Source organism: Puntigrus tetrazona, chromosome 5, assembly GCF_018831695.1.
Source record: "Puntigrus tetrazona isolate hp1 chromosome 5, ASM1883169v1, whole genome shotgun sequence".
Classification (NCBI taxonomy): Eukaryota; Metazoa; Chordata; class Actinopteri; order Cypriniformes; family Cyprinidae; genus Puntigrus; species Puntigrus tetrazona.
The window spans coordinates 2,848,074-2,864,475 of record NC_056703.1 but is presented as its reverse complement, the minus strand read 5'-3'; the positions used below and the strand labels follow the sequence as shown (position 1 = coordinate 2,864,475).

Genomic DNA, 16,402 nt, shown 5'->3' with positions numbered 1-16,402 from the left:
TTGGGGATCTGCTTCGGCGAGCGTGGTCACTTCTTGTGCAGTTGTCATAAAGAAAACAGCCTTCATATAGCACCTGGAACTATAGCTGGAAAACATCCAGTAAGGGTGCTGTAAACTTTAAAGCCGTACACGCCATGCATTAGAGGAAGAGGAGCGGGTTACTTACAGTGCTTGCTTTTTTTTGGAGCTATAGTGTCTTAATCTGAAGTATCAATCACTCCGCAGCAGCAGCAGTCTATGTGAGAATGAATGATCTATCGAAGCGAGGGGATTTCTCTTTAAAGCGCTATTACAGAATAAATAACGCGCCATTGCGGCTCCTGTCGACGCGCGTGACCCGCAGGTTACCGTTTAAACGCTCGTGTTTACCGACGGTCCCCGAGCGCCGAACAAAGAGCGTCCTGCTCCGAGACTCACGACGGACAGACAAAGAGCAGCGGAGAGCTGTCTCGGGGGACTCGCCATTCTAACCCGGCTTTAGCGCACATTTCGCACGTAGTACCTGCCGTCATCCCGTACCTTTGTGTCTTGTCTGGGTTTTCCTTCCCTTTGCTCATAATAGTAAGAGATTGTACAACGATCACGAGATTCCAGGCTGCTATTGTCACTGTGTTTTGACTTATGACCTTTGAAAGACAGATGGTGGCATAGATAGATAGATAGATAGATAGATAGATAGTTATATAATATATTCACATTTCTAGATAAATAAACAGATTTATTACATTATACAATATATTATGGTAATGTTGACTAAATCCTGTAATGGGCTCATAAAGCTGTAGTAACTCACTCCATATAATATACATGTGAATAATTGATATATCAATGTGTCCTATGGTATCACAGAAAAAAAAATGCTATAAGAGAATGAAGATGTTTTTTTATTTTTACATTTTTGTTGTCGCTTTCATAGAACATATATATATATATATATATATATATATATATATATATATATATATATATATATATATATATATTTTTTTTTTTTTTTTTTTTTTTCAGAATTATATATATATATATATATATTTTTTAACTTTCAGAATGTTTTATATATATATATATATATATATATATATATATATATATATATATATATATATATATATATATATATAAAATGCCATATGAGAATGATGTTTTTTAATATATATTGTATATATTTTTATTTTCCAACTTTCCATAGATAGATAGATACATATGTCTTATGGTGTGACAGCAAAATGTAAAAATAAAAAAATCATTCTCATATAGCGTTTTTTTATGTGTGTGTGTGTGTGTGTGTGTGTGTGTGTGTGTATATGTGTATATATATATATATATATATATATATATATATATATATATATATATATATATATATATAAATTCTGCTTTCTTTAGTTACAGTATAGTTAATTTGACCAAAACTGAAATATACCCTAAACCTGAGCTTTTTCTTCCCGTACAGTCCTTAAACTGCCTTCTCTGGCAATGAGCAGAAGTGCTTCCTGTTTAGCAGAGAGATGCTCTCCATCACCCGTGGCCGTGCTCCTCACGTACCTGCTCCTGCAGGTGAATGACGTCATGCCCAGAACGCTCTCCTCAAAGTAAGGAGTTCCTCTTGAGCCTCTTGAGACCCTCTCCAGACGTTCCTCCCCGTGGCCCTGACTCAGCACGCACGCTTTATGGACTGGTCTGCGCTGCGCTGTAGAGAACCGTATTTTTTACCTTGTATTTTCGAACCGCCGTCGGTATGCACAAGCTGAGGGGAGGCCCTGGCCCTCCCGTCCAGGACATATATGAATTCTCTCTGGACGAAGAGGACCCTAAAGTGTTCCTCGGGGCCAGGAGCGCGAGGGTGGTGTCTCCCGCGGACGACTACATCAGGTCCGAGCACGAGCAAGCGGGCCTGTTCTCTCTGCCGCAGGTGGAGGCGGACCGGGAGCCGCCGGAGGCCGTGGCGCCTCTTAAGAAGAAGAGAAAGAGATGCGGCGTCTGTGGGCCTTGCATGAAGAAGGAGAACTGCGGCACCTGCAGCAACTGCCTAAACCGGAAGATCGGACACCAGATCTGCAAACTGAGAAAGTGTGACGAGCTGAAGAGGAGGAAGAGCCCATGGGAGGTAAACACACTGCCCTTCTGCTTTTCTACATAAAAGAGTGTCATAGATCAACTTTTAAACGCATCCAAAAACTTTTTCACATACTATATGTGTGTAGTTATGTATAAAGACACACACATACAGCATATGTTTACATATGTACACATTTATATTCATTTGAATGTATCAATATATAAACATTGGTAGGACACATATATTTATAGCAGTAGCCAGAAATATATCGTATGCATGAAAAAACTTGATTTTGCTCAATATTTCGATTTTATTACATTTTTTTTAAATAGTAGTATCTCGGCTAAATGCATACATCAAAGAGAAGCTCGTTCGTTCAGCTTTTTCACGAATCTCAATTTCGAAACATTTACTCTTTATTTATCATGTGCACGAAAACCTTGTGCGTGTGTTCTACTCGGATTCATCGTCGCCTCGCACCGATATCCATCCACGTCGTGTGTTTAACACTAAAGGCTGGGCTGTAGTTACTAGTTCCTGTTTACTAGCTGTTTCTGGTCCTCCTAGACGCATTCCTCACCCGTCCTGTCTTGACACGTCTCCTCTCATCCTTCCACACTCGCCTAGATAGCAATGACCTGAAAATACGGCCAGTTTCAAATAAGCATATTCTCACTCTTTTTAGCTTTTATATCAGTTTTAAACCTTTAAGGTAAGCATTAATCTTTTTTGGTTTCATTTGTGACGTCATGACTATCCCCTGGTTTTACAGGCGAGGCTCAAGACTAGTCCCAGACTAAAACGTAAAGTCTGAGCTGCTTCGACGGAAAGAAGCACTCACCGATCCTAAAATATTCATCCTAAAAAGTAATTTTTTGCTCCAAGAAGTGTTTTTTCCCCCTAATTGAAAAAGTCCCAATCCTGGTTTAGTCTAAGCCCTATCTGCGAAACAGACCAAATGAGTTCACCTGAGCTGATTCTGAACGAGGCTGTGTTTCTGGTGACTGTATGAGATGGGCTTCGGTGACTCCGGGCTGTTTGTGTCTTAAGGAGCGTGTTTGTGTTTGCTCAAGGCTTTGGGAGGTTAGTTAAGGTATGAGAATCGGTCCGGTGAGACTGAACAGCGCTGAAGAATTGCTCAGCTGCCCGCAGCAAAGCTCCTTCTCAGCAGCTTAGCGAAACGAGCCCCTCTTTGTTTTATTGTTTACAGTGTGTTTTTTAAGAAGCAGCTGCTGTCTTTTTTCCTCCACTGATCACGTATGATCATGACTAAAGCTGCCCACTTTCATGTGCTGCCTTGCTTTTCTCAAAGAGCAGCTGGCTGGAACGCAGCTATCCTGACAAATAAAACAAGAACTTTTCTGAAGCCAACTCTTAAATAATTTGAGATCATTCGGGTGCTTGTCTGCTCATCTCCGACGTGATGTGAGGATGTCGTGGGTGGTTTTCAGGGTGTTTTTGGTTGCTAGGGTATTCTGCGAGGTTGCTAGGTTTATGTTTACTGGCCTTTTTACTCAGTTTTTGCGACTCGTTTCCTATTACAAGTATCCAAGCATTCTTAAATCAAGAGATATTTAGCCATGAAGCAAAATTCAATTTAAATATTGACCCCCATATCTACCAAAACGAAGTGAGTTTATACTAAAAACAAGATATCTGTCTGCACAGTGTTACAAAAACCCAAAAGTTAATTCAAAGTAAATCATCCTTGTAATACTTCATATCACCATTAGCAAAAAATATTCAATTATTAACAGGTTTGTTTTAGGTGTGATCTGATTTGGTTTTGATGTATTTTTCAGACTTGATTTAAGAATATTTAAATACTTATAATGCTTTGTTTTGCAGTGTAGATGATCTCAGATCAAGTCTCTGCTTTAATAAGTTTGTTTTTGGTGCCTATAGAAAATGCAATTCAATTCAGTTCAATTCAAAAATGCATGTCATGCACAGATGTTTAATGTTTTTGGTTACCGAACAGAAATGAGACGTTGCTAATGAAGACCACTGATTTTTCGGTTTCGCTTAAAGCGTTTTTGCCTGTCTTTTGAGGCTCACATGGTTTCCAGGTGTGTGTGTGTGTGTGTGTGTGTGTGTGTGTGTGTGTGTGTGTGTGTGTGTGTTTGAGCGGGTTTAGAGTCTCAGCGCGGAGAATTCCTCTTGCTTACTTTATATACTCTGCTCTTTGACCTTTGACCATTGGAGGCGTGGGGGCTGACCTGTGGCCAAATAGAAGAGGAAGGAGAACGGGGGAGGGAGAGAGAGAAAAGAGAACCAGAAAGAAAGCCAAAGAAAAAGAGAAGCAGTGGAGAGGTAAAGGAGAAATGCAGATAAACAGGAAAGGACAGCGAGGACAATTGAAGGAAAGCTATCCATGTCTCTGTGTGGGAAACCTTTTGATTCGATAATAGAAAACAACAACACTTCCTGCTCGCTCTCATTTCCCTCGGCCTAATTATTGACCAAACAATTCAAGGCATGCCATGCAAAACGTCTGGTTACATTTTAGCAGAGAAAAAAACGGTGGTATCTAAGTAGACGTGGGTGTTTGACCAATTTCTGTAGCTTCATTTCACGCCGAGGCATGATGTTTTACTACAAGCGTTCAATTTCTAAGTGCATTTCTCATGTTTTATAGACAAGCAAGGTGTTTCTGTAACTGATAGAAGGAGCTTATGGAAATAGACGCTGTACCTATCAAGAAAAGCAAAATGAGGTTGACTTTGAAGTCGTCTCTGACCAAGGTTGCATTTATTTGTTAAAAGAATAATTTAAAACGCTCATATTGATCAAATATCATCACAGGGTAAAGTAACAGTTTTCAATTGAATTATATAGAAACACTTTAGTTAAAGCATGCATGTATAATTCTTTGTAAATGGTTATTAAAGATACAATGCATTGTTATTATTAATAATGTGTGGTGTAACTAAATTTAAAATGTATAGTGTAAGTGTTATAATGTATGAACTGTGGTTACAATTATTCACGAGACTGTACAGTGCATTATAAAATTCATTATAAGGAATCATTAATGCATTCTAACTACTTTTCAATGCTTTATTCATGGACTTTAAGTAAATTGTTACCAAATAATGTATTTAATTTTTTTTAATGCAAAGCTGAATTTTCAGGATCATTACTGCAGTTCCTTCAGAAATCGTTATATTAATGCTTAAGAAACAATGTTGATAACCAACCAGACTTACAGTTATCACCTTGTTGATACTAGTAAGAAAAAATACATTAAGGGAGGCATCTGAAGAGCCAAATATCAGTGACTTGGACTCTTTTGAGCTGAGCCTGGAAGTAAGCAGCTTGAAATCACCCAGAACACATCAGCATTACACTGGCTAACTTTGAGAAGAAATGCAAATAGCACTTGCCTCCTTAATTTTAAAAGTAGTAGTATCAATCAATCAATCAATAAATTTATTTTTATTTCTATAGCGCTTTTAACAACACAGGTTGCATCAAAGCACTGTACAGTATAAAGTAGAAGAATACAATGACAGGGATGTATAATGACGTGAGTGACCAATTTGTTATTAAATGCAGAGACGGTCTCTAATCAATTCAACGATAATCACTAGAAGTTAAGTGTCCCCAACCAAGAAGTCAGAGGAACCAGAACCCCATCCATACAGAATGAAGAAAAAAAAAACCTTGGGAGAAACCAGACTCAGTTGGGGTCAGTTCTCCTCTGACCGGACGCCCAGCACTTAACTTCCTGTTCAATTTTAAACGCAACTGTGTCAGATAGTGTAAATGACTTAGTGTGTGTGTGTGTGTGTGTGTGTGCATCAGGATCTGGTGATCGTTCCACAGAGCTCATCTAGGTGTTCTGGTCTCTGATGAACATAATCTCTGGGTGCTGATCCACCATCTAGTCTGGATACAAACTGTGAAAACAGATTGAGAAAGAGACAGGACTAATATTAGCGTAGATGCCATTCTTTTTACGATGTCACAAGTACATCGTATTGTAGGAGTAGTGTTCCCGGTTCCAGCTGATCTAAGTAATGCAGCCTAAAAATCCTTTAACGGATTTGAATAATAAAAAGTGTGTTGGTGTGTTATGTGTAGGCTAAGTTAAAAAGATGTGTCTTTAATCTAGATTTAAACTGGCAGAGTGTGTCTGCCTCCTGAACAGAGTTAGGGAGATTGTTCCAGAGTGTAGGTGCTAGATAGGAAAAGGATCTGGCGCCCGCAGTTGATTTTGATATTCATACAGATAGTAGCAGTGTGGCTGTCAGCAGTATCAGTTTCTGATACCAGGGATTTTTTAAACTAGTCAGAGACCAGTTTGCTATTTTTGTTTACTGGATCAGACAAAGGATCAGGCGGATTAGATGTAAATGGTGTGTGTGTGTGTGTGTGTGTGTTTGTTTGTCAGGGTCACCCATCCCCCTTTCCCTCCTCATCACTTCACTGAGCACACGAAGGAGACCCGCTCCAAAATCTACCCATGCAAGTCTCACATTCATAAATGCATCATTCAGCCTAATCCACATCCAGATTCTCAGAGCATTTAGACTTTCACGTGTGAACAAAAACCTATTCTCAGTCTGAACGCCTGCTGTAAAGAGCTGGAACAACAAGCCTCTCTGCTACAGTGTCCGTACTGGCCATATTTCATTGAGCTGACCTCTGCACTATACCACCGGCTGACTTCACTATTGCCTGGCAACCAAATCACATTATAGCCCTCTCCACCAATCAGAGTCAGAATGAAAGCAGACCCAGCGTGCATGACAGGTAGCAGCACTCAATAATGCTAATAAACCCGACCAGTCACTGAACGGGAATAATTACTGTAGCTGCTGCTTGTCTTTGTGTAGATGAGCAACATTAAGCGCTTCGGAGACGAATCTGCGTTATATCACATATAGATGTAAAAAGGCACGTTTGAAACGAATGGCAATGTTAAATAATGCAAAACTAAAGAGGGCTCTTTACAAGTGACCATCACAGGCCATGTATTGATCCGTTCGCTGCAGTGTGTTCCAGTCGGTCGTGTGAGAGGGCTGTGGAGATTTTTCATCTGAAATGTGATGCATTATTGCATCATACAAATTAAAAGCCGAGCAGTTTTATTAACGCTTTCTGCTCTATTTCCGAAACAGTAATGCAGTAATACAGTAATACAGTAATATATATATATGTGTGTGTGTGTGTGTGTGAGTGTGTGTATATATATATATATATATATATATATATATATATTGTGCTGTCAAATAATTAATTAAAGTTTAAGTAAAGTTTAGGTTACATATATTTATTTTGTATATATAAATACAAACACCAGCATGTTTATATTAAAGGAAGTAGGTTCATATATTGAATATATTTCTATATAATATAAAATATAAGAATATTAATGTACATTAATATTAATGCATGCAAATATTTCCAAAATATACGCTGTATGTGAGTATATGTATATATGCGTAATAAATACAGTACACAGATATATTATGTAAACAAAAACCTTTGGATGTAGTTAATCGTGATAACGTGTTTGACAGCACCTCTATATTTGTATTAGAATGTAATGTAGTATTTGTTCTCTTTTTATTACACAATTATTGCACAATAATTTTGTGGCTTTTTCAACAAATAATGACATTTTTATTAAAGCTAAATATATTTCCGGGTGTGGGTTCGAGTGTGTATTGGAGCAGGGCCTTAGAAACTCTGTGGATTAGTTCAGTTCGGGCTGGCTATTGTTGAAGAAAAGGGGGAGGAGAGAGTTAATTAGGATTGTTAATCCTTCTGTTATTACAACGATGTCTTAACCCTCATTTAAACTCACACAGACACGCACACACACAGAGACCTTTGCAATTCTTTAACAATGAAGCCTTAACGATGTTTCTGCAGTCTCACTCGTCTTACCACGAGAACTCGGTGTGAAAATGTGTGTGTGTGTGTGTGTGTGTGTGTGTGTGTGTGTGTGTGTGTGTGTGTGTGTGTGTGTGTGTGTGTAAAAGTGGGTTGGGGGGGGTCACAGGTAGGATTACGACAATTTCCCGACAGCCTTAAGGGATTTGCTTTGATACGGCCTGAATCACCTGGCCTGTCGCGCGAGTGCCGGGGAAGGAGATTAATGGCCCACTCACGCACTTTGGCTCTCGTGACAAACCAGGTGATTCAGCCGGTATCAAAGCAAACAGCCGAGATAACATCAGGACGGCGGCAGTCCTTCCCAATGCATTTGCATCGCAGCCCAGTCAGTGCATCGCGCCGCGCACCTCCGAATGACGTTCCCGTCGTTTCTCACGACGCCGGAAGCGTTAAAAGAGAAAAGTTGGTCCTCGCCGAGCCCGGTGGTTGCTGCAGACCTTCACGCAGATGCACGCGCGCACGCGATGTTCCTGGAACTCCCACGCTGCGTAATCCGCTCTCATCACAACTGCTGCGTCACCAAACGTCCGCCGGTTCTTCGAAAGCTCTTAGCGTCAGCCACGCTCAGGGAACAGGCAGATCATGCAGTTAAATGAAATTTTCATCTGTTTATGGCGTAGTCGGAGTCGTTTTCTCAATGCATGCGAGCGCGTGCGCCGCTAACCCCTAACGGAAGGATTTTTATTGTAACGACTCGCTCGCATTTCTATCTAGCAGGCGTTTGTGGGTCTGGCCAGCAGAGGTTGTAGTCTACCATGCTTATGGTTTATAGACTTTGAAAGACTAAAAGCTCTTACAGTGGTATTTCAGGCATGCACAGTTGCGCGCTTTGAAACAGCTGAGATTCGGATCGCATTTGCAATGCCAAGTTGCGTCTTAAACGCTGTTGCTTTCACGTTTTGTGTTGGGTCGGAGGATTGTAAACTGCGCGTTTTTGGACCAACGACTCCAGCTGATCGCACGTCACCCGCTTGGGTTGCGTCTGTGTGTTTCTCTGTCAAATGCATGTGCGCAGTCCAGTCCAGTTGTTGCGTGCAGCCGAGACACAGATGGTCTTCAGTGATACCGCATTCCAGAGCCATTGTTTAAAGAAGGCAAGCCGGGTTAGATAATTGACAGCCACAGCGTGCATGAGAGAAACCCTTCCCCCAAAGTCTGAAACGCACAGACGCACATGCACACGCATTGTTCGCAGCACGCGCCCCCTTCTCTTTCTTTATCCAGCACATCCCGCCCTCGTGCTCTCTGCGCCTATGTCTCTCGCCCGTTCTCTCTCTCTCTCCTCTTGTCTGCTTCACCCTAGCAGCAGTGCTCATGCTCGCCTCCGATTGGCCGCCGGCCGCTCTTTGTGATCCGTGGCGTGACGTCGCGTTAGTGTGTGTGTGTGTGTGGGTCGGAGAGGAGTATTCACATCACGTATTCTGTTAGCTTTTTCGTTTGGAGAGGGGGGAAGGGGGGTAGAGGAAAAAGAAAGAGAGGGAGGAGGCTATAGTGCAGCAGTGATAGCGATCACACTGCCTTTTAAAAAAAAAAAAATGCTTCTGTGTGTATGTGGTCGAGCCATGAATTGGAGGAAGTGAGCGAGAGAGAGAGAGAGAGAGAGAGAGAGAGAGAGAGAGAGAGAGAGAGAGAGGCTGGGAGGGCGAGAGCGAAAGAGCGTACGAGAGCTAATGTAAAACAGGATTAAGAACACAAGATGGCTTCCTGAATGGACAGAGACCAGAAAGAGAGAGGGAGAAGAAAAGAAAGATAAAGAAAGACAGAGCGAGAGAGAGGTGGGGGGGACGCGGAGAGAATGCTTTGGGTCTTCTGATGGGGATACCTCTCGCCACCGACGAGCAAGACGCGAAGGCAGCGAGGCTGAGTAGGTAAATATTTATTAGCACTGGGAAAAAATGACGGACAGTAATGGCAGATGGGGAGGAGGAGGGGGACTCTGAACGGCTCCGGTTTATTAGAAAGACTGGGGTCAGACGTAACTAGTTCACGTTTAAATGTGAGATATACACTGGCATGCGCTGCTGTATACTGAATATCGGTGTGTTTTAGATCACTATTGGCTGGACTGTATAAATGCGAAGGGCAGGATCAGCATGTTCCATTTTATGAGCTTTGTCATAAATCTGGCAAGATAAAAGATTCATATCATTTTTTTTTTTTTCACACTGAGTGGACGTTTTAGTATTTTGACTGATTGTACTCAATCTGCTTTTTTTCCCACCCCTTTCTTTCTTTTTCCACGGTCGTCCTGGAAGGTGGAGTATTTTGAAGACGTAAAAACCCCCCGGTCCGTAATCTCAAACCTGGCTAAAGAGGTGAGCTAAATACCCCACGTCCGTCCGTCTGTCTGTCTCTGTGTGTGTGTGTGTGTGTGTGTGCCTGTGTGTGTGTGTGTCGCTACAGTAGATGTTCACTCTTTCTGATATTCCCCTCTTGTGAGTATGAATCAGGTCTGACACGATGTTTTGAGCTGCGGTTGATGATCTGTGCCTCTTGCGTGACTCAACAGGCCCAAAGCGTGCCCAGATGCGGCTCGACAGCTGCGTTTAGGCATCCACCTGTGTGCTGCAGGTGCGACTCGTGTTTGTGGCCTTCGTTTCTGTTCCTGTGTGCTTTAGTGAAGACTCTCGAGCGGGGCGAGAAGACGCTAGCCTGGACTAGGCCCCGGTTTAAAGAGACCCGGGCTCTGCGCTCATTGGAAGAGATGTAGGCGTGAGCTTCGCCTGGCAAAGAGAGAGAAGAGAGGAGGAGGAGGAGGTGGCCTCTCTCTCTCTCTCGCTCTTACTTTCTCTTTGGCTCTATCTCGCTCGCTCGGTCTGTCAGTCTGTCTGTCTTCCTTTTTCTCTGCGCTCTGTGTCAAGCCCAGGAACAGAGAAAAGAGTGGCGGGGCGGGATTGCCAAAGTTTCCAGTCATCTGAGGTAAAGGGAGTAAAAGTTAGTGGGTCACATGAAGGCACGCATGCGCGGTGACGCCGCTGTATTTGTGTGTCCGTGTCAGCGAGCACGTGGCGGAGTGTTTATGGACTAAGAGTAACGTAGCGCCAGAGTTAAGAGAGACTCGACGGGCCTTAAGAGCTTTAGGTGCGAACCGCCCTCGGCGAATGTGCCGATCTACACGGAGGAGAAATCAGAAACCGGTGCGACTGCTGTAAAATCAAGCAGACAGTCTGGACAGCACCGGCGCTCCTCCTCACGCTCACGGCTTAGCTTCGGTCACAAGTCGCTCTTTATATACTCGCATTTAGTCATTTAGCAGACGCTGTTGCACCTTACGAGTGAGGACGATACGAGCAATCAGAATCAGCAAAAGACCGACTGCTGTGACAAGCAGCGGCTGTATAGTGCTGACGAACGACTGATCGAGATCAATCGCATGCGCTTTTCGTTTCGAATTACAAACAAATGCATGTATGTATTTAATAAAAATATGCTTTATTTATATATTTTTCAAATATATACTGTTGTGTGTACGGTATTTTTATATGCATAATAAATAAACATAGTACATATACAAATATTATGTAAACAAAAACTTTTATTGCGGATGCAATTAATCATTATCATTTGAAAGCACACACAGACATATAGATGCACACATACACATATTTATCTATCTATCTATCTATATATATGTGTGTGTGTGTGTGTGTGTATAGATAGATAGATAATTTTTGACCAACTCTTTTGGCTCGTGTGATCAAATGCATCATGCATCATCATGCATCAATGCATTCGCAAGGTATTACATAACCTCAGTCCGACCCGTGGGTTTGTCTTACTCTCTGGTCTCATAATTCTGTTCGCATCTTACCAGTTGTCCAACACGCCCCTCATCTGTCGCTCTCCGCTGTCGCGCGGCCACAAATTGCCAGTTTTCCGTGAAAGGACGGCTTGCACCGATGCTCATATGCTTTCAAAATACTTTGCATCCGCGTGACTGTGGACCGGCATCGCCGCGGCTGTGATGCGACACGTGCGTTGTGTTGTTATATAATTACTCGGCGCTACTCAGAAACCGTTGAGCGGTGCGGACAAAATGAAGATCGTGCGAGGCTCTCTGAAGAGGTGTTGCTTCTGTGCGGTGTTGCTTTCCTTTGGCTTGGCTTCCGATTGACGTAATGCGCTCGAGTTCTGGGGATAACCAAAACATGAAAGCGCTCTGCGATTGACTATACAAGCTGACGCGGCTCTACTGTAAGCGCTTGATCTGTGGGGTAAATGTACATCATCACCCCTTTTATTCGTAGAGCAGGCTGCGAAAGTTGCATGGGAGGCAACACCACATTAAAGAGCTCATGGAAAGTCTGTAGTAATGGCTCGTTTGGAGGAATCCCCTGGCGTGACGGGAAGGGGTTAACGGTGACCTAGATTTTGCGGCAACAGTGAGTGGCAGATGACATCACGGCTGTAATTATAGTTCAGCCCCGCCCACGAGGCCGCTCACGTGACGAGCTGTTTGTATGTAGTATGTGTGAACGCAGCGCTGCCGAGGGGAAATGGTTTGCTAGCGTTTAAAGTTAATGCGAAAGGCAGGAAGCCGCTTGTTTTGGTTTCTGAAATTATTCTCGCCATGTTATCCGCTCTGAAATAAACCGGTTGTTTTCTACAGATGACAACTGGGAGTGCGCTACTGAGAAAACGGGATGTTAAAAACGGGATGTCTGTAAACTGTTTTAATTAGCTTATGCATAGTCATCCGTCACGCACATGACCTGAATACAGTAACACACACACACACACACACACACACACACACACACACGCTCAAGCTATACTCAAAGCAAAGTTTGCGTAACATTAGGTCTGTTTTTTTTCACTGTGTATCCACCCAACCAAACATACCAAAGTCCAGAGAGTGATCCGAAAAGGACTTGTTGTAAAACATATATACCACCGGTTTAGAAGCACGTACTAGGACTGACTTTAGAATAACAGAAATGCATGATAGATTTTATTAGATGTTTACTGTTCTTGTTGTATAGCTATATATGAGCTAAACAAATTGCACAGTTTAATTGTGCTAAAGTTTTTAATTGTTCACTGCAGTAATCAATATGTGTTTGTTGTAAGACAAGCTAGTTTTATAATTGAACCATATATCAAACACATATACTGATTTTGTCTGCTAACGCACTAAATGTTTGTGGACCTGTGTAATTCACAGGCGTTTTGGGGTAAACATGCAATGATTTAGTGATTTTTAACCAACTCAGTTTACCCTCAACCAATAAAAGCTTATTCAAGAACCAAATATGCAACATAACAGTATCGGTCTGGAATACTGATAATGTCACAGATTTGCACTTTTTAATGGAAAAAACCAAACTGTCCTCTTTTAGCTGTGCCAGGTTGGAATGCTCAGACAAACAAAAATATTTAGATATTGTTACAGTGTGTTTTTCAGGGTATCAGCCAACAAATGGCTCGCTTTCTGTTGTCTCTACATATTTAGCTGGTAGGCCTATAGCAGAAAATAATTTAACTTCCAAATAAATGACACACTTCAGCAGACCATGCATCCTGTTTTGCATTTTTAAATGTCAAGTGAGCAGGTTTGTGTGTGTGTGTGTGTGTGTGTGTGTGTGTATGCAGAAAGATGTGAGAAAAGTGTTTACATGGAACATACTGGATTCTTCACAAGACTGGCTAAACATGTTCAGATGATTTTTAAAAGCGACTGCTTCGACTATCCACTTTTGATCAAAGTCAGGAGGATGGAAACTGATACAGCTATGATAAATGCTTGCAGATTCTTGTCTGTTTTGGTGCTGAAACATCATGAATGCGCTGAAAACTTGCAGCTGTGTGCAGATGCTTTTAAGATAATACAGTAACCAATGCAACTTGAAGTGGTCGCTTTTGATGTTAAAAACAGGTAACACTTGTTAACTATTAACTATGACTTATGACTGAAGTTAGGTTTAGGTATCGGTTATGTAGAATAAGTCATTAATGTGTGCTTAATTAGCACTAATAAATGGCTAACATTCTAGTAATATGCATGCTAATAGGTGTGATCGTGAAATAAAGTGTTACCCAAAGCTTAATGTGGAGAGACCGCTATAACGAAGTCTCATATAATGGTATCATGAATGGTAAAAGCGACGCAGAGTCAAGCGATGGTGTGAACTTGGGCTCAGTGACAGACACATGCGGCGTTTGGGCAAACCTGTTTGAAAACAGGCATTAGTCTGGTGACTCCGGTGGCAGACAAATTGCATATTAGAGGAGAAGCTGGTGGTTAGTAAGAAGTCCTTGCTTGGTGGCTCAGAAACTAAAATACTGGTCTCTCCTGTGTCTTTGAAGCCAGTCTGTTGTAAATCCACTTTCACATGCGTTCACCTGTTCGCCCTTCACTTTGGCTTGTGGCTTTGCATCTCCCGAGGAATAGATGACTGCAGTACTGCAAAAGTGAATGGACTGGATGTAGTGTGGCACGTCAGCTGAGAACTAGTTCAATAACGGCATTATCTGTCTCTGTTCATCTTACCCCTCATCCCTGGTGACTTATTTCTTCCTTAGATCTATAGATATAAAATGCATGCATATGCACAGATCTGTTGAGATTTCTCTTTTGTTCACCATTTATTTGATCAGTGGAAACCGTAATGTTGTGAAATATTGTTACAATTTAAAACAGCCATTTTCTATTTGAACATATTTTACAGTGCCATTATTTGTGACCGAAATCATTCGAATATGCTGATTTGCTGCTCAAGACACATTTCCGATTTTTATGTTAACATCAATATCGCGATGCAATTTTCTAGGCATCACTTGCTTTAGTTTTTTTTGTAACAATGCACAAAATGCCTTCGCTATCCCTATTGATCGATTTAAAACATCCTTGATTGATACACGTTCTCGGTGTATACATTTCTTTTAAAACAATAAAAAAAAAATCTCACTAGTAATGCATGCGAGCGTACGTACGTTTTTATCTACGTTTGACCGTGCATGCGCGAAAGGCAGATAGCCGGAGGGCGTTTGTGCTCATTGTATTGCAACTGCATGTGAAAGAGAAGCCGGGACAAAAACAGCGCATGCAGTGCTGCAGTGTACTTTGTACCATTTTCAAAGAGACCCTGGCCCTTTAAGAGCAGCTACGCCTGACTTGAACATATGGGGAGCTAATCTTAGCCTTACTCCTGAGAGAAACAAGGCTGGCAGCCAGCCACCGTGCAGAACTGGGGAGATAGTATTCTCTCTCTCTCTGTTACCGCTTCTTTTGTCGAAGAAGTTGAACAGAATAGGGTTTCGGGGTTATTAGTGGCAACCCGGCATAGCTTGAGCTCTTTTCGTGCATCTTTTGTTATTATTTCGAGGGTTATTTGTCAGCCATATGAGAGTGCATAGCCGAGCTAAAGTGGGTTATGGATCAGATTTCATCCCGATTTGAAAAAGAGATCTGCGTGATGTCGTCCATCTATCTCCTTCAGCACGATTGTCTTTCAATTCTTCTCTTTCAAGCCTCCGTCTGCTATTTTCTGCTCTCCCCTCTCTCCTATGCCCCTCATCAAATTTCACCTCGGTTTTTTTTTCCCTTCTCCTCCAAAACTTCTTGCACAAAGAGCACTCTTTAGGCTGTGTTATTCCTCCGTCTCATACCTCCTCCTTTCCCACCATCTTATTGAGTGATGAGGGTCGCTCCTCCCTTCCCTTCCCCCTCTTTCCTTATGTCTTTTCTGCTTTGCTTCCCCCTCACTTTCTCTCTCTCTCTCTGCTTCTTTCTCTCCGTCTCTCTCCCTTTCCCTTTGTGAGTATTTGTGGGGTAAAATGAGGAGGGGTCTCTCAGCTGAGTGGTGCGTGCTGACTTGCATGTGCCATGTGTCAGGCCAGGCGAATTATGACAGGCTCGCGCAGACATTTGCATTCGACATCCTACACCTCACAAACCTACCCGCCTTGCCCCGAAGAAAGAAGCATCAGGTCAGGGGATGCCAAAAATATGGTGCAAGCATAAACAAAAAAATACAAGAGGCGGACAGGCATGGGAGGAGGGGTCAGAGAACAATAGATAGCGCTAGAGAAAAGGGAATTGCGAAAATAAAAAAACGTGGGAATTGCAGATGGGAAAAAACTTAAAGGTAAGTCAAGAGAAACAGAAGCGGATGTCTTGATGGTCTCAAAGACTGTCTGAGCCATTCATGATCTGCCCCAGACCTACTGCACTCGATGACCCTGAGCTCATTTGCATCGGTGTGTACGCCTGCGTTTGAGTGCGTGCGTGCGTGTGTGTGTGTGTGTGTGTGTGTGTGTGTGTGTGTGTGTGTGTGTGTGTGTGTGTGTGTGTGTGTGTGTGTGTGTGTGTGTGTGTGTGTGCACACGTGTGCCCTCGCACGCAGCCGTATACGTTTCTTAGAAAGCGCGTTTGAACCTCTTCTGTGGTGTAGCGTCTCGTTGGGCCCCCGGTTTAGTGCATGCGCGCTTGATCTG

The 16,402-nt window shown here is 42.4% G+C and overlaps 1 protein-coding gene across 3 annotated transcripts in view; it reads left to right on the top strand.

The window, feature by feature from the left end:
• tet3 (tet methylcytosine dioxygenase 3) overlaps nucleotides 1-16,402 on the top strand; it is a 41,873-nt gene that overhangs the window by 1,568 nt on the left and 23,903 nt on the right. Inside the window, exons 2-3 of one of the 3 annotated variants that reach the window (XM_043240515.1) lie at nucleotides 1,454-2,107; nucleotides 10,222-10,281. In XM_043240515.1, coding sequence (XP_043096450.1) covers nucleotides 1,739-2,107; nucleotides 10,222-10,281 — 429 coding nt within the window. In that variant the 5' untranslated portion in view covers nucleotides 1,454-1,738. Of the gene's footprint in view, nucleotides 1-1,453; nucleotides 2,108-9,382; nucleotides 9,835-10,221; nucleotides 10,282-16,402 lie in introns of those variants that run through there. The other 2 variants (XM_043240518.1, XM_043240517.1) reach the window with 2 other exon arrangements.